The 18,392-nt window shown below is 43.8% G+C and overlaps 1 protein-coding gene across 4 annotated transcripts in view; it reads right to left on the bottom strand.

Annotated features, from left to right (window-relative positions):
• ADAMTS9 (ADAM metallopeptidase with thrombospondin type 1 motif 9) overlaps positions 1 to 18,392 on the bottom strand; it is a 79,702-nt gene that overhangs the window by 7,104 nt on the left and 54,206 nt on the right. For 2 of the 4 annotated variants that reach the window (XM_066327253.1, XM_066327254.1), the window contains exons 29-36: positions 15,346 to 15,513; positions 11,138 to 11,311; positions 5,923 to 6,093; positions 4,255 to 4,449; positions 1,854 to 1,986; positions 1,512 to 1,606; positions 1,265 to 1,359; positions 1,037 to 1,170 (exon numbers count right to left, since the gene is read on the bottom strand). In XM_066327253.1, coding sequence (XP_066183350.1) covers positions 1,037 to 1,170; positions 1,265 to 1,359; positions 1,512 to 1,606; positions 1,854 to 1,986; positions 4,255 to 4,449; positions 5,923 to 6,093; positions 11,138 to 11,311; positions 15,346 to 15,513 — 1,165 coding nt within the window. Of the gene's footprint in view, positions 1 to 1,036; positions 1,193 to 1,264; positions 1,360 to 1,511; positions 1,607 to 1,853; positions 1,987 to 4,254; positions 4,450 to 5,922; positions 6,094 to 11,137; positions 11,312 to 15,345; positions 15,514 to 18,392 lie in introns of those variants that run through there. The other 2 variants (XM_066327255.1, XM_066327256.1) reach the window with 2 other exon arrangements.

The following is an 18,392-nucleotide window of genomic DNA, read 5'->3' as shown; positions in this document are numbered from 1 at the left end:
TTTGCTCTGGAGTGATCTGAAGTAACTGAGACTCATTTAGATGGGGATGTGAGATAGCTCCTGCCTGACGGAGGTAGGTGCCCAGCTCCTTTTGAAATTCAAAGAGAGCTGGTATCAAATTCCCAGAGGGTGGTTCCTTTGAGATCTTTACCTAGGAGCTTTTACAGATTATTAGTTGCTTTTTACAGATTGATAGACTGGGAGGTCTTGAAAATTAAGTGATAAAACCCACTTATCAGATAAAGAGTCGTTTTACAGGGAAGGATTTTGATTTGCTGAAAAAACACTTAGCTATTTACTGAATGAATTCCCAACAATATGCTGTATTTTTAAAACATTTGCTGGAAACTGATAGCTGTGGAGTCAGGGGGACTTGAAACCATAACCCCATGGAATGCTACAGGGTCTCTGGTGGTGGGATGGGCTCCCAGCTCATAGGAATGACAAAAGAGAGTGTGTTACTCATAGTGCACAGCTATACTCTCTTTCTGTACTGCAAATCCATGCCCCCAGCCCTCAAGACAATTTATTTCCCTGTGGTCTGGCTCTGCCAAGACACTTTTCTGCCCTGGCCACTGGGAACAGCATCCCCACCCCGGTGGAGACCCCTGCACTGGGATCTCCTAACGCCTCTCTGAGCAAAGTGGAGGGGTGTGGGGAGGTGGTTGGGCTCCTCCCTGGTTGTGTCCGAGTCCAGTCTCAAAAGAGGGGACCAAATGAAATAAAATAAAATCCTTCACAAAACCCACTGGGCTGCTGGGAGCGTGCAAATACTCATTCTGCAGAGCAGATACACCAGCAATCGCCTTAGTATTTTCCTGGTTTACAGAGGAATAACAAGAGCATCTCTGATGTGGCCAAGTTGCAGTCTCTAAGAGTAAAGCAGCAAACAGGTGACCCAATCTAAAAGCAGCTTTTAACAGTAATTCCCAAGAACATTGCTCACTAGAGTACTACTCCTTGCTTGTAGTTACAGCTACGTTTGTGTAAATAAAGATTTTTTTTTTTTTAATGGCAAGGCCCTGTTTTTACTCACTTATTATTTGCATAGTGTTCAGGTCCAGCCTTACTTTGCGGAAGGTGGAAAAACCAGCAGCTGTGTAATCTTTCCTACACTCGCAGTCTTCTCGTCTGCTCCCGTTATACGGACACTCGGTCGGGTTATGCAGCCTACATCAAGAGAAAACCCCTTCTACTCATGACCAGGAAATATTGCCATGGAAAACAAAAACGCTGTGAGGTTCATGATTACAGGATTTCTTACCTGTAGCCATACACCTCTGAAAAGTTCTCTGCATCCCCGTTTACAAGGGTCACATACTCCTTTGGGCTGTCAGTCTGCATCCCAGAGCAATACACCTGAGAAAGAGAAGCCAGAATTGTGTCATGTGCAAAGGCATCACTCAGACAACCAAAAGTAGAAAATCCAAGAGTGGAAGTGAAAACCACATGCAGTGTCCTCTTGAACCTTTAGAAAACCCATTAAGTATCTTTCTGTTGCTGAAATGCACCTTTAATGTCTTTCCTTTGACTTGCAGGAGATATTCACCATCTTCAGTGACACCTTCAAGATTTTTAACGTCTTTGCAACTCCTTGGTAATTCACCTGAAACAAAACAGAAATACTTGTAGTCACTGAACAACTATATGTCAAAATTTCTTTTGGAACACTCTGAATCTTCCAAAGCGTCAAAACATCTTGTTTTATTTTTATCAGGTTTCACTGAAATGTCTTAGTGCTTACTTGGATGCTTCCCAATGTTTGGAAATACTGCAGATCTCTAGGAGTTTGATGGGAAAAACATGCTGAAGCCATAAGAAAGGCAAAAGAAGGTGTAAATCTGCAGACTTACAGTCATGGACATTGTGGCATGTCCTCCTCTCTTCAGGTTTCAGGTCCACATGGCACAAGCTGCTGAGCTGGTCGTCGTTGGTCAAACACTGCACTGAGCGGTGCATGACCCCAACTCCACAGGTGACAGAGCACTGCGGGACACAAGACAGAGATTCCTGGTTTATCTCAAGGGTTTATGGGCTCCAGAAGAAAGAACAGAGACAGATGGTTTCCCTTGTATCAAGAGACAGCAGCAAAGACTCCAATCCTGTGAAGTGTTCAAACGTAGGCTTAATTTTAATCAAATGAGTAGTCCCTTTGGTAATTAATCCCTTCCTTATTATCATTGATTACTTCAAGACTACCATACTTGGCTCATTGTTTGCACACTTAGCTAGATGAGGCACTTGGTTAAAGTGAACCATGTGCTCAAGTGAAATTGCTTATTTTTCACATTAGGAAGATTGTTGTTTTCTATGCCAATTGCATAAAAAACCCCTAAACAACCAAACAAACAACAACTCCCCCAAAAAAGCCTCCAAATCTTCTCTCACCTGCTGGGAAAATGGCTACATCTGTGCAAACACTGGGACATCCTCAAACCAGATCAAGGGCAATCCTAAGGCTGAAATCACACAGGCTACTGGAGCTACCAAGCAGCAGAGCATCCAGCTACTGAGTGTGGGCTATGGGAGGTGGGAGCATCTTGCTCCCCATCCATAACCTGTTCTTTCAAGTACTTGAGAAATGAAAACCAGCTCCTTCCACAGCTATTAGATTAGGCTGGTAGAAAGAAAATGAAGTTGTTCATCCATTTAGAAATCATTATTCTAAAGGAATACACCATGAAGAAGGTAGTCTTCAATGGCTCGTGGTATTCACAGCTGGGGCATTTACTCTTTATCAAGTCCAGTTCCATAAAACTTAGCTAAAGCGCTGAGTAGGACTCTCTCTGTCCATCAAAGATAATGGCATTTTACATTAAATCCCTTTGAAAATCACAGCTGAAAAGGGTCATGACACTTGGTGGTCACTAGGACATTCAGCAGCCCAAAGTGAGGGGAAAGGTCTTGCTCTCTGAAATGACTGCTCTTTGCAGGAAAGCTGGATTAACGAGTTGGGTATTTTGCACTTAAATTCTCAGGGAAAATACCAATTAATTGAGGCTGAGCTCTTTGCTTTGTAACACCTCAGAGCTTTGTAACACCTCTGTGCTGACTCACAGGGAGGATCTGAAGCTTCCTATGGGGCAGAAGGAACTTAGGTTTCAAATGGCTTTGCCAGTTACCGTGACAACTTCTACTACCTTTCACTTGGCTTGACACTCATTGCCTTGTAAAGGTTTGACAAATTCCTACAAATGCCTGAGCTGGGTTAATAAATCAAGTTTATGGGAGAAACATCACATTTCAAAGAATGTCAGAAGCCCTAAGAAGTGAAATGTTATCACCTTAACTAAAATTTGATCTTGTAGTTCAGGTCCCAGAAGAGTCTCAGCACAAATAACTTTAGCAGAAAGGCCAAGTTCTTTCCCCTGACCTGTCCCAGCATTTATGAGAAGGAGAAGGAGGAAAAAATGAAGAAAAAAAATTCTTTTAAGGCTCAAGTGACCAATGTTTCAGCCTAATTCTGGCTCCCAAGTCTTTCTCATACACATGGCCAGGTGGGATCAACAGCAATTGCCAGTGACCTACCAATCCTTCCAGCACAAGGCTCTCAAACCCATGTTTTCTGCAATGACCCCACTCTCTGACTAAGCATTTAGCATGGCTATCAATATGGTCACAAATGTTGGCTACATCCCAATTCTCATGAATGACTCTACATGTAGCTGCTGGGAATTGTCCATACGAAGGGGTTCAGTCTGAAGTATGGAGCCCTACACACACCAGGGCTGCTGCTGCACCAGCAATATATTCAATGCATTATTTTTGTATATTCAAATTCATATAATGCATATTCAATGCATTAATTTAAGCAGCTCTAAAACATTCCCCTGCCTGTTGTTGTAGGACACAAAAGAAAGATGAGAGACTCCAAGTATTTCAGAAGGCAAAGAGTATAAAAAAAGGCTTTATTGTCTAATTCTTACTACCTTTTATAAGGTGTTCTGATTCACACTTAATATGATTGGTGAATAGGAATGACACCTCTCTGATCCCATTGGTTAAACTAGAGAAACAGCAAAACACCACCTGGAGAAAGATTGTTTTGAGAAAGGAGAGTTGCTTGCCAAGATTGTTTTGAGAAGATTTCTTGAGAAATTTTTCTTTGGGAAAAAGTTAGCAGCTGCTAGCAGGCTAAAATCTCTCAGACCCAGAAATATCAGGCCCACACGCTGCCAAACCTTCGGTCTGTGTCCAAAACCACCCCAGGTTGTTCTGGTCTTTTTGGCCAAAAAAGAAGGTTGCCCAACTTACGCTCCCCCAGTTGCCAACGCGCCAGGAGGCCGAGATGGGGCACTCCCCGAGGTAGCAGGGCTGGATGTTGGGGGGCTGTGTGCCAGGACAGTTGACCATGTTCTGGTAGCCGTACTCGTAGTGGTCCTTCCCGGTGTAAATCTCACTGCAGGACACCAAGCGCTGTCTGTATCCCTTCCCACAGGTGACGGAGCACTGCGGGCAGAGCAAAGACCAGTGAGCACCATGTGCTTCAGGAAGGCTGCCCAAAATGGGAGGGGAGGAAACCAGGCCTGTCAGCTTTTAACACAGAGAACTGCTTCAAGGGATCACTGGTATCTATTTAAGCCAGTCATGAATATTGTAAGCGGCTACTACAAGTGGGCTGGTGCCTGACACTATCTTTGAGTACCCAGTTCCTCTCTGGGATGGATCTACAGCAGCTTCAGGACTCCCTACGCCAGGCTGGCTCCTGGGCACGTTATTTCTTCCCAAGCACACAGAAAGGAGCAGAAGATCCTTGGGAATTTGGAAAGGCCTCTATTAGTTGTTTTGGTTTGGTGGTGCTTTTTGCCATGGGATACACAGAGATAGAAAATGGTCAAGGTTGACCCTGAATTGCAGGTACTTGTCAGCAACCAGAAGAATGAGAAATTTTTCATTGTAATTAGAGGATAAACAGCACTTCTGCACTCCTCATCAAAGGGCTGAGTGGGACTTGGGGAGAGCCATACTCTGGCTCTGTAAGCCCTCTCCACTCTCTGTTTCATGGGCCTGAGTGCTCCCAAGTAGTCTCCCAGGCATTGTGAGTGGTAGAGGGTGCCTGGGCAAGGAGCAGCCAGACTCCCAGCCTGACAGGCACCTCAATATTTCTCTTAAGAAACCACTCAGGAGACCAAGCTGCTCTGAGATATTCTCATGTCTCCATGTTTCTCCCTCCTTGCACTATCTCAGGTGCCTTGCCTCTCCTCCCCCTCAGTCCCGGTATGGTTTCTTTTTTTTTTCCTCTTTCTTGTTCTTTCTTCTTAATCAATGCTGTGTCAGCAGCTGCCTTCTCATTTCCCTCTGCTGTTTCTCCAACTGGAAAGTAATCCTTCACTGGCTGCAGAAGGAAACAGGCTGAGATTAGCCTGGGTCCTCCCGCATGCGGTGCCTGCTGCAAGGAAAACTCATCTATTTTCCTTTGCCTCCCAGCTGTGAGGGTGAATGTCCTGCCTTCCCTCACTCTGGGTCCTTGCCCCTGCAAAGACAGCACTGAGGAAGGATGTGCCCCCATGGTCACCTCCAGGCTTGCCTCTCCCCCATGATGCACACCTGGGCCCCTAACACAACTCACAGGGCCCCAGAGCCCCTAAGGAGTGGATGGGAATAAAACCAATTAATTACATAAATGAAATAAGCCAGCAGAAAACCAAAGAGGGTGCCTGCTGAATGCACTGTGCTTTGGAAGAAAATTGCCTCCGGACAATATTAGCTAGGACCCTGAGCTTTTAGTCTAAAATATCCTGGTTGTCTCCCACAGCACCGCTCCTTTCTGTCCAACAGGGAGACTGCACACTGAAATAAACCCAAAAATAACAATTAAAATCCACAGCCCTGCCTTGCCACTGTTGATTTGGGTTGCAGCACCTCAGCAAGGGCAGTGCTGAGGGGAGGAGAGCACGGCCTGGTGCAGGGATGAGGACTCACCTCTGACCACTCTCCCGTGATCCAGATGTACTCGCAGGGGGGCAGCCCGCAGCTCTCCACCTCGGGGGGCCGTGTGCTGGCGTCGCAGTGGCCGCTGCTCTGCAGCTGCTTGTTCTGGTCCACACAGAACACCTTGCGCAGCCGGGACGCCTCCCCGCACGTCTTCGTGCACTGTGTGCAAAACAAACAACAGCTCATGCAGCCCCTGAGGGGCTCCAGTGAACGAATCCACATCCAGAGGCAGCCCTCTTCCCAGCAGCCCTGTAAGGTGTCACTGGTATCACTGGGGGAGAATTTCCGACAAAGACCCTGCTGTGCCACATGCTGCTGCCTGTGACAAATTGCTCCTAACCCAAATCCACAGGAGAGAGGAGAAACCAAGGTAGCAGGTCTTGGGATGGGGCAGATGTGGGGTCCAGCTGTGATAGGATCAAAAGGTGCAGGATTGGACATGCTGGGCCAGGAGATAGGGCAAGGAGAGGAGAAAGGAGCCAACCCCCATTATTTCAGCCCCTAGTAAATACAGATGTTTGGAGAACGACAACTCATCCCCCTTGCAAAAATCACACTGCTGCACCTTTGCCTGTGGCTGGTGTGGGGGGGAGCCCCTTCCTCAGCTCTCTGCCTTGGCATGAGGGCACAGAGAATCATCATAGAATAGTTTGGGTGAAAAAGACCTTGGAGATAATCTCATTCCAACCCCCTCCCATGGGCAGGGACACCTTCCCCTAGAGCAGGTTGCTCAGAGTGTCACCCAGCCCGGCCTCAAACACAACTCTGCAACACTGCAGTGGAGGCCGCCCTACAGGTTTATTCTCTTTTAAACACTGCCGTGCCTGATATTAAGAACAACCCATGCCAGCCAAGTACAACTGCTCCCCAGAGCCTTCTGGAGACTTCAAGGACTCAGTTCTTTCTCTGCTTGTCCTGGAAAAACGAGCCTGACTGTGAGGCTGCATTCCTGGGAGTAATGTCCTTGGAGAGCATCTTAGAAAAACACATAAAACAAAATAAATCAGTGTAAGAGCAGCTGTCTAGATAAAACCCTATTTTCTATTAGTTATTGCCTGTAATGGACTTCTAACACTTTTAACTAACTGGATTAACAAGGAGAAAAATGCATGAAAATAATCATTTTATAGAACATGTTGGAAATGTCTTCCCCTTAAGGAAAAGGATAAAACATCCAATCAGACCATCCCTATCTGTACAGAAACACTGTTTGAAGTCACCTAGGCTTGGAACTCTGTGCCAGTTTAATCTAGCTAGAGTCTTACCCTCCAAACATGATTTCCAGCCTCCCTGAAGCAGCTCCTGCTCTCCTGGCTGGCCAACAATTAGGAGGATCTTAGTGGGTCCAGCTAATTGCAAAATGCAGGCACTGTCATTACTGTTTCTGTAATTAGCTGTCAGAACCAGGATTGTAAATTATTTGAGAATATTGAAAAATCAGATCAGTCTGTGGCAGCAGCAGCAAACCGGAAGAGCAGCAGCGAGCACAACATCATGTTGGGAGTAAGTGTTTAAAGCTGGGGCAAAGTGGAAGGGGATGGGGAAGGAGAGGCAGTTCCACAAAGCAGCATTTATTCCAAAGAAATAACTTAGGAGCTCTTAGGCAACAGTCAACATTGCAAAATCTGCAGTCTGCCAGAAGACCCCCAAGGGCTTTGTGTGCTTTCAACCTTATTTACTCTCTTGCTTTGAGTCTTTGGAGTGGAAGCTCCTTCTAGGTCTGTGCTGAAACATGGCAATCCTACAGGGGCTGGAAGAATTTGCTGGAGTGTGATTTCCCCAGAAAGCAAACAAAGTGAGCTATATTTGTCCATCTCTGATTATCCCCCTATTATATAAGTAAAAACTGAAAGGGGGTCATTGTGTGTGAATATGGCACGACGACAGCTCCATCATTAGGGAGCTCCCTGACAGCTCTCCAGGCACCTTTTGGGGCAGCCTGAACCCTGACCTTCCTGCTCCTCCCTAAGGAGGGACTCTCCAGCACAGTGAGAGTGGGGTCACAGGATGCTCAAAGCTTCTCTCCTCTCTGGTTTGGCAGTTTCCAGCCCAGCAAGGGGTCAGCAATACAGGGTGAATTATTCCATGGTCCCTCACAGCCAAAGTAGGCACCTGGGAAGAACCAAGCCTGATTTTGTCTCATCTCCTTAATGGATATTTCATTAATTTTGCAAAGTACATTGGCTCATGCTTCACTTTAAGAGGGTGAACTATCTCTATGCCATCAAGGCATCTTCTAACATTGGCAGTTAGAGCTATCACATCAAAAGCCCATCCTTGTTTAAAATCCTTACTTGCTGATGAGAGACTGACACTCCCAAGCACAGGCCAGCCTGTTTTGGGTTTGTATGCAAATAACAACTGTGTGGCCAAATAAACCCGAGCCACATCTATGCATTTTGTCATCATCAAAAATTGGAAGTTTGGTTATTTGTATTTTTAAGGGAAACTGGCAATTAAAATAATCCCACTGAAATATCAAATGAGGCTCAAACACAGTGAGACCATCATAAAGTAAGCCAAAGAGAAACACTGCAGAGGTTCCAATCAGCCACCCCAAAGTTAAAAAACATTATTCATGTAGAAAGCAGACAATTCAGCTAGCATGGAAAAACTATTTTTCCTTTTAATGCAGTGACAGATTTTGCATGAAATCTCATGTTCAGGACTGCTGATTTAAATCTCACACAAAACAGTGGGGCCAGGCTATAACAGCTATTGATAGCAAACTCTGAAAAACAGGTCAGGCATTTGACAATATTTGTCTCTTTTGCCTCATTTCCCAACTTCTGAACTATTTTCCTGGCAGTTCAAATTAAGGATAATTTCAAGGACTTCTGTAACTGTTTTAGAAAAGCAATAACAATAATTAAAATAACCCCAAAGGCATTGCTTTGCAAAAGCATTGATTGTTTTCTTCTTTTTTTTAAATAACCATCTGACACAGGGATGAAATGTACCCCCCATGCCACGAATGTTTGTCTTGGGTAACTCTGCAATTCAAATCAGGCAAGGATGGCACAATTTCCCCCCAAAAGGAAAATGTCAAAGATTCAGGAGTTGCATGGCAGCTTCCAGAACCATGCATTGTCCTTCCACAGAGACTCATATTAAAGAAAAAAAAACCCTTCTTTCTCCCAATTTTCCCTTTTTCTTTGTGACTGCAGTCTGAGTTTTATTTTGACATTAGCAAGGTTCTTTCTATTGACTTTCTTCTCCCTGGTGAGGGCACTGAGAACAGGTGATTAATGGTGACACACCAACAGAGCAGTAAATGGTTTCCAGTAAGTTTCATATTCCTTCTCATTGTCAAGACCAACACTTTTTTCTAAACAACAACAAGAGCAAAAAGGAACAATTAAAAGCCCCCAAACCCTCTTGACAGATTTCCTTTAAAGATAAGAAATCGAGAACAAGACAGCAGAGAGATGTTATTTATATCCTGCCTTCCATGTCAATGTTCATTGCTGCTCTCTGCTCAGAGAATACCAATGCAATCTGTGCCTCCTCATGGACAGTGCCTATGGCTGGGGAGGAGGTGCTCTTCCTTTGTTTCACTCTGTACAGCAGAACAACATCAGAAGTGCTTGGAAGAAATGCTTGGAATCAGCCAAAGAGGCCAGCTCAGATTGGGCACCTCCTGCATTTTCCTGTTCATGGTTACTTATGAGCACTTATGAGTGCTCCAGTCCATCCTCCTAGTAAAGCTCTCTTGGAAAAAAAAATAAACCACCTCCATAATATGTTCAAAATTTTCCCAGTGCAATGGGGAGTCCTGGAAAACTTCAGAAAACATCAGTATTCGTATCCCATCAAGGGATCGGAAGGGTGGAGGCAGGCGCCTCTCCAAATTGTTTTGAGAAGTTGCAAAAATAAGGGAAAGAGGGCAAAATTTAGTTAAAAGTTCAACTTGATGATTCTGGAGGTCTTTTTCAACTTAATCATTCCAAGATTCTACAAAAGGATAGGGCAGGAGCTGTTTCTTTTCAGAGATGATTACACCACTAGGTAAGGACTGGCACTACATACTGTTTGGTGACCTCTTTGCTGCCTTTAAATTTATTAGCTGAAGAAGTTAATGGGCTCTGTAAAACCAAGAGTCTGTTGCAAGGAAGCTGCTGGAGCCCCCTCAGCTGTTTCTACATTTCCTTTTCTGGCTGGGATGTTTCCATTGGGTACCACTGTGTGACCAGCCTGGCTTTGCCTCCTGCTGCTTCCCATCACACTTCCTGTGTATTGGGAAGCAGCTGGGAAAGGGCCCAGCCCCCTCTGGCCTCTTGCACTCATGGCCGGGTTACACAGGATTATAAACCAAATTTCCCAGCACTGCTGAGATTGGGGAAACGAAGCTAAACTTGTGTGTCCTGTTACCGTCAGGCTACCACATGCAGGGGCTAAAAATTAAAAAAAACCACAAAAAACCAAAAAAACAACCCAAAACAACAGAATGAAAAGAATAATTTTTGTATCTGGTTTGAACTGCCTCTGCCAAAACCTGCTGTGCATTTGAAGGCAGACACAGCACCCTCTTGGCAGTGCATGGGAGGGCTTCTCCTGCTCAGAATCCCCTTGTCCTCCTGCCACCCACCAGCCTTGAGGCCACTCATTGCCCACCCTGCAGGAGAGTTGGAGTCACTCCCTAAACCACTGGAGTAGCAGCTTTATCCCCAGTTCCAGTCTCAGGAGCTGTTTTTGATGGGAACTGATCCTGGTCACACAGGAAAGCATCATCTCCCACAGAAGACTTGACCTCAGCACTGCTCGTGGTGAGCAAAGACCAGGAGTTCAGTGAAAGGACAGGGATGTCAGATGGGGTAATGGGGCAGCAGCGAGGCAATTACCACTGCTCCCTAATTCCTCCAGGCACGGGGCTCAGGCTAGAGCAGCATGCCAAGGTTCTGTCTCGTGGAAGAGATCCGCCCTACCCAAAACTTTCTCACTATTTGCATAAGGTCCCAGCCAAACACAGGGCAGCACGAAGCAACAGATTAACCCTACAGAGGCATTTCTCCGCTCCCCCTTTCAGCCAGCACGAACGAGCCTTCCTTCTGCCTCTTTTTTTTTTTTTTTAAATTTCCCTTTGGCAACCCCGGGTTGCAACCCCGACCCTCGGCAGCGCTCCCCAGCCTCGGCATCCAGCATCAGCCCACGCCTGAGCGCACCGGGGCCGGGCTGGAGGAAAGGGAGCGGGGTCTCTGCTTACCGCCTGCCATTCTCCGGCCGCCCAGCGGTGCGTGGGGCACTCGGGGAGGTGACAGTCCCTCTGCGGGGGTGGCCGGCCGGCCGGGTCACACTCGGCCTCCTCGGCTGCCTTGGCCGTGCCGCTGTGGCACTGCACGGAGCGGCGCTGGACTCCCCGGCCGCAGGACACGGAGCACTGCGGGAAGGGACAGAAGGTGAGCGGGGGCTGCCCCATCCTTAGCACCCACCGCGGTAAGTTCAGGGGGTTCAGTCTCTTCTGCTCTGGGCTCCACGGCATCTATAGAGATGCTCTATCACAGTGATGCTCTATCACAGTGATGCTCTATAGCGATGCTCTATCACAGTGATGCTCTATAGCGATGCTCTATCAAACCTCCAAGTGAGGCTTTTCGTTGTGCAAAGGAAAAAAAAAAAAAAAAAGTCAGTCTGAAGCCCAGTGGGAATATTTGCTGTTGGCTTTAGTGGGGTCAGGACTTCCTGCACAGGATTTTTATTGAAAAATCTGTTTTTATTGCAAAATAGCGGCACTGCTAAACCACCCTGACATGCCAGAGGCGGCCAGGCTCAGAGTATTGCTCTGAGTATTGCTTCTCAGGCACTGGTTCAAAAAAGTAATAGTTCAAAATACATCAAATGCCACAACCAGAGTAGGCTTTAATGAAAAGCAAACTTGGATTGTATAGAAGAAAGTGTGTAGCTGTAAGGTGTGATAGAGCTGGGATTTCTTCCAGCATGCATCTAAACATGCACATGCACCAAGGCAGGGAATACAGTTAGTTTTTGAAAACAAATGTCTTTTTGAAATTAACTGCATTTCACATTTCCGTCATTACACTGTGGGCACATTTCTCCCAACTTCAAGGCACAGCAACAAATGCCTGATTTTTTTCTGTTTCTCAGACATCTTTAAATTATTATCTATACTGCAATACTGTTAACAGCTTATTTTTTCTTTCACGCAACATTTCTTAGTGTGGTGACTAATATGTTTAGCAGTACTTAATACTCCTCTGGAACATATTCCTCCTGGCTGGACCTTAAAGTATTCTCTATACAGATTTGGAGTAAAGAGAATATGCATTTATAAAAGAAAGTGCATAAAAATTAAAGGTATGTATTAAAAACACTGTTGAATTAACATCTAATATTAGTTATTTATAACAACTAATATTAATTTGTCAGGAACTAAGATAATAAGTTCACAGCCTGTCATTGCAATGCCCACTAAAACAAGACTTCTAAAGGCGAGGAATTAAGTGGTGCCTAATGAGGAAGCAATTCCCTCTTCTGTACTCCTCCATAAAGCTCTTTGCTTTACTATCCAAATGCCCCATAAAGCCAAGAGAACCAGAGAAAAGCTGACTATTTGTCTGGCTTCAGATATTTGTAAGAGGGTGGGAGTATTTTTGTGTAGCTTTTGAAAGCAGCAGTGAGATTTCAGTCACTGGTGATGCAAATGTTTCCCATATGTTGCTGCTTCACTGGGATTAACAGTGCACTTTGTCCTACACATTCCATAGGGGTCTCTTAAACTGAATAAAGACACAAACTTGGAGAATATATACACCAGGATGCCTAGCATGCTCTAGGATATCTTTTGAATTGCATTTATCACCAATATAAAAATACCAGGTATGGATAAAAGAGCAAAAGTGACACCGTGGCTTTTTCATGGGGGGCTGTGCTGTGTGTGACACCTGGATTTGGGGAGAGGACGGTCCCTGGGCTGTGCCAGAAACTCTACCTGATGCTCTGCCTGTCTTTTTAGACAGGGCTGGATTTCAGCCTCTAGCTGAAGTATGCAAATACCAGACAGCAGAATAAATATTGGTATTTTTGTTAAATGAAAGGTAAATGGCCATAATTGACACCACTTAGGAGACACAAACACATTAAATTTCACATTTCAGTGCAGACATAAACACACTTAAAACTTGGAGAAAAAGCCTTATTAGAGAAATATCAAAAATGCTTTGCTCCAGGGAAGTGGGTTCTTAACAGTCTAGAAAAGAACTAACCACCCTCTGAATACAAAACATCTAAAGAGAAAAAACCCTAGGATTGGAGCACCAGCACAGCCAGTGTCCAACTGAGACTGGTTTTTAACCATTCCTGTATGTTTTAATCTTCATTTTCTCAGTAATTCCTTTTCCAGAAGGCAAAACCCCCCAAGACCTAAAGGTATATTCAATGGGTCCTGTGCGTATATAGTGACACAAGGATGCACTTTTATGGGAAAACCTTGCCTTATTTCTCTTGCAGACTTTTTCTGGTTTATTCAGGAGAAAAAGCACAGCAGCTCATCTTTGGGATTAACTTTCTGAGACAATGAGACCTTCAGAAAGTCTGAAGGTTTTTTGGATAATATCTAAGTGTAAAATTATCGTGGCACTGGGAATAGGGAAAGTCACATGGAGTTTTCACGCCAAATTTATACCCTGATTCAGAGCACCAAACTCCTGTCTGTTTCATGCTTGTAATGAGAAGTTCAGCATCTAAATCCAGCTTGGCTCCAAGGCATTAGATCTCTGGCAAAGCCCTGAACACACCTTACAAGGGACCTAGGGCCAGCACTTCCAACTTGTGACAACCCCAACTCTTCATCTGTCACAGGCAAAAAAAAAAAAGCTGCCAGCACCAGTGAGGCTCAGAGATCCATGTCACAGCATTTCACAGGGCTTCACGAAGCCAAATTTGACATTGCAGTGTAAGTGTTTCTACCCCTTTACTTTTTCCCTATGCAAGATGCTGGCTGGCTGAGCACATCCTGCATCAGGAACCAGGGCTGAGGAGCTACTCCTGAAAAAGCCTGTTCTTAGCCTTATCATTAGCATACAAATATTCCTTAATTGCCTGGTCATAACAGATTACCTCAGACCATAAATCACCTCATCCTCCTATTAACTTGGGTTCCTTTCTCTAGTTGCATAAAATTAACATCCATGATGCAGTGGAAAGCTGGGAATTTTAAAGCATTTTTATCAATTAGTATTAGTGTATTTTAATGCAACTGACAGGCCATTACATTATCATGTTTACAATTATCAGCTGTAAAAAACTGCTTTCAGGAGCAGTCACTTTAAATAAGGTGCAAATTGGATACCACAGACTGTCTAATGGCCTTGCATTTCATTTCAGTCTGGCTCCTGTATAAAATTGAGGTTTCAGTCCTGAAGGCATTAAAGGTAATGATATTGACTTAATTTCCAATATGGGAGAAGTACTGTGGATTTCACAGGCTGGATGCTCCTATCCTCAGGTAAAGAACTCAGACCTTGGTAACTGAACCTCCACGGTGAATGAGCACTTAGTCCTTTACTCACATAATGGCAAATACACCTATCCTGTGAATCCAAAGATAAGGATTAAAAAAACCCCCTAATACAAGTCTGAAAACAATCATAGTTCATTAATGGGTTTATTGTTCATTTTATTTGTGAACATTAATCAACAGCATCCTGTCCCAGTCCTAACGTTTGCATGCGTGCCTGTAGCAATGTTAATGGTTTGTCTTTCAGGGAACTCAAATACAGCAAGAATGGGTGTTTTGTACCTAAATTTGGAGGACAGAATGCAAGGGAACACAATGTTTTACAAGTTAACAGTTCATTTAGTCTGGGATCTTCAATAATTCCTCTGATTAGCACTCTAATGAGGTAGAGGGAAAAGCAAGGTTCAGAGTTAAAAATGTGATGCAGCAGATTCAAGGTGATGATAAAGACATTATTTTCAGGAAAACAAGGATGCAAGCAAGCAAGATGCTTCATAACTCAAAATACTTTTTAATTTCTAGCAGTCTCTGCTCTATGTATCACTATCTGACTTTTTAATGAGGGAAAATCAAGCAATGAGTTTATTACTCAAAACTAAGGGAGATTTTACTTGAGATATGGTATTTAAAACATGAAGAAATAGTAAATTCGCTTTAATATTATGTACTAATGATGTTTCCAGGAAAACCCTAAAATATACAACAAGGAATTTGTTTTCAGGTAGACACTAAAAGGAAGCTGCCTATTTTTCAGCTGGTACAAATCTGTGCTGCTCCACTGCTGTCCATGAAGCTACACTGTTTTACACCAGGATCTGACCCAGAACCTTTATCCCTGAATAATTCGTGAGGACAGAAGTGAGTGGAAAACCAGGTTCTAACCAATTTGATGGAGAAAGAATACCAAAAAGTGCAAAAGGGTACACAACATGTCTCACCTGGCCCCAATCTCCTGCTTTCCACTTCGGACATCTGCCCCCTCTGCATTTCTTTTGCACGTTGGGCTTAGCAAGGTGTTTACAATTCTCTTCTTCTACATGCCTCCCTTCCTTTGACAAACAGTACACACTGCGGTGCTTTTGGCCCCTTCCACAGGAGACAGAACACTGTAAATATAAAGTAACAACAGATCAGCTTTCACACTCATACAGGGGCCATGGCTATCCAGGGCATTTTTTTTTTAGCTGGACCAAAAAGCACCTCCCCAGGTCCTTGGCAAGCTACACAAAGCTTGAGGCAAGTGCAGACGCTTAATATCGTGTGATATTCTTGGTCAAAGCCCCAAAAAATGCCAGTATCAAAATAGAGAAAACAGCTGACATTCAGCAGGGATAACAGGCTGGATTCCTGGCATTGCTCCAGTCGTTTCAAAGGAGCAGAGTCATCTTACAGGGATCAAGGCAGGAGCCCTCAGTATCTACTCAGAACTTGAAAGGAACCATTTCCATTTACCTCGGTACAAAGGGATGTCAAATATTGGTAAATCAGGAGGGTAAAGTGGGCTCTGCACCTTCACAGAGGGAAATAATTGCACAAAGGACAAGGCAAAAAAGTGCAGCATTTCCTTGTCCTTGGTACAAAAGCTCATGTTTGTTTTATCAGTGTAGTCTGACTTTTCTTTTTTTTTTCCACACTAAACAGACTGAAACCAGGACATGTTCATCCTTAAGATTTATGCATTTTGAAAACAACTCAGAAGGTGGCAAGAAGGCAAAGCCTGGAGAATCAAAGCAAAAAGCAAACCAGCAGGTATGTTAGCTGCAAGCTTTGTAGTGAAGCAACTAATTTCAACCTCCCTCTGCAGGTTCACTGAACTTTTTCAAATGTGACCACTTCTGGCATGCAAACCCCAAGCAACTTCACTTTGATTTCAGATTAGTCTCCTCCGAAGATTTAGCAATCAAAGGGGTCTGGAATCACGACACGAATTTAATATGACAGTTTCATGTAGAACAAGCCTCTTACTCAGCATGATGCACCCAGAGACTCAGCTTCCATTTCTTCATTACATGCTACGTCATAAGCATACTGGTTTAATCCTTGAGGGCAAACACACTGTTGTAACCATCTCTCCATATAAAATGTTCTGCTTTCTTTTCAGAATGGAGCAAACACGCAGAAATGAGGCTTCGACCTTCATTTTGGAGTCACTCCATCAGTCTATTTCCCAAGAAATATATTACAGCTCAAGCTCTTCCCAACCTATAAATACATTTGAAACCTAAAAAATTTATATATATAGCAGCTCTGGAAGGATCCACTAGAATAGGAATTGGCATATACATTGACACCTGTGAATATTTTATATTACAGCCCTACTCACAGCTCATTCAGCCCACAAAGAACCAGCAAGAGAGCAGTTTGTGAATGGAAAAGTTCAGACCAATGTGGAGAGAAATGGATGTAGCTCCTAAAACCAGACATTGATCCTTAAAAGCCGGTATAAACGATGCCCTGAAAAAGGCTGTTTTCCTGCTGCAAGAGTAGAAAGATCACTAAGGTCCCGCTGATCAACAGGTTTAAGAGCCATTAATTATGCTCCTCTGAGAGGCTGAGCCTATGAGGTTTTTTTAGCTGCCTCTGAGTTTTCCTGAGCCCAGATCCAATTTGAAGATAGGCCAAAAACCCCAACAAGCAACATCCAACCCTGCACTGAAAAACAGAAGAAATGCTGTCCCTTGCAATAAAATAAAACTTCCACAAGTTACCCAGATCCACAAACTTCACTTCTTTTCTTTAGCATCAACAGAAGAAAGATCAAGCTAATATTACCCTATTTTTATAAACCTTCAAATTTCATCAGAAGTTAATTTTTTCATTCTCTCTACTTCTCTCCCCAGGCAATGGAAGTCAGCAGCAAGACAGAAAAGTCACATCCTACAAAATCCAGTTCTAAACTTCTAATATTTCCATCCATTTACTGTCTTTGGACTAAACACCAACACTGATGCCTAAACAGAAATTCAAATGCTCCTTGGTAAACAGCCTTCAAGCAGGTTATAGCATTTTACTTTGACAGCCTAAGTTAAAGAGTGAATTCACAGCATTGATCAGGACTCTCTCATGTCCCATCCTGGGCTGGTACAGTCCAGAGCATCCCTAATTTAAAAAACACATGGGATCCCACTGCTTGTCCTAAAGTAAGACTAACCACCCCGTGCAACAATGCAAGCACCTTTCTAGGGACCTGAAGCTGGTTGATAAATGCTTGATCTCACGAACAATTTGGTACTAGTTATTTCCAAAATGATTACTCCCCTTCTACAAAATGCTTAACTTTGGCGTGGAGCCTGATTCTGACATTTATCTCACGATGCCATGATCAAACAAGTCTGCGTGCAAACCTCGGTGCACTCAGAGGTTGAGGCATAATTTGCTTAATTTTGTTAATACTTAAATGTAATTCCCAAGATGCTGGAATTAATCATTTCTATGTCTGCCTTTAATATAAATCAAATTTAGGCAGCTGTGCATTTTCAGATCTAAACCACCCGTTTGCTTTCATGCACATTTGAGTTATGATCTCATTTGCACTGACAGAAAAGAAAGGTTGAATAATTTAATTTAACCAAGTATCAGAGACTGAAAATTCCTTTGCAAAGAGTCTACTTAATAACTGCCATCTAATTCATCTCAGGTATTCAACTTTTATCTGGCACATAGATTTTAAGCATATGTGAGCCACATGCAAAGCATAATTTAATAGTGGGCTGCATCTCAACACCATGTGAGTCCAGGAAACTGCTACACCCAAATAGAACTGCTACCACCATCAGCCTCATCATTTATTTTGGATCCTGGAGAAACTTTGCATTTCATTAACAGGACTTTTTGTGGCTGCCTGCTTATGGTACCTACCAATAACAGTACCACAATGAGGTAAGCTTTGACCTTGCCTTCCTCAAAACATCTGGCAAAATCACTGTCTTCACATTCCTCTTTTTCTTGACTTCTTTCCCACACCCCCCACAGAAAATGCCTTCAA

This window comes from Sylvia atricapilla, chromosome 11 (genome assembly GCF_009819655.1).
Source record: "Sylvia atricapilla isolate bSylAtr1 chromosome 11, bSylAtr1.pri, whole genome shotgun sequence".
Taxonomy (NCBI): Eukaryota; Metazoa; Chordata; class Aves; order Passeriformes; family Sylviidae; genus Sylvia; species Sylvia atricapilla.
Note: the sequence above shows the minus strand (reverse complement) of the source record. Positions and strands in the feature narration are given on the sequence as shown.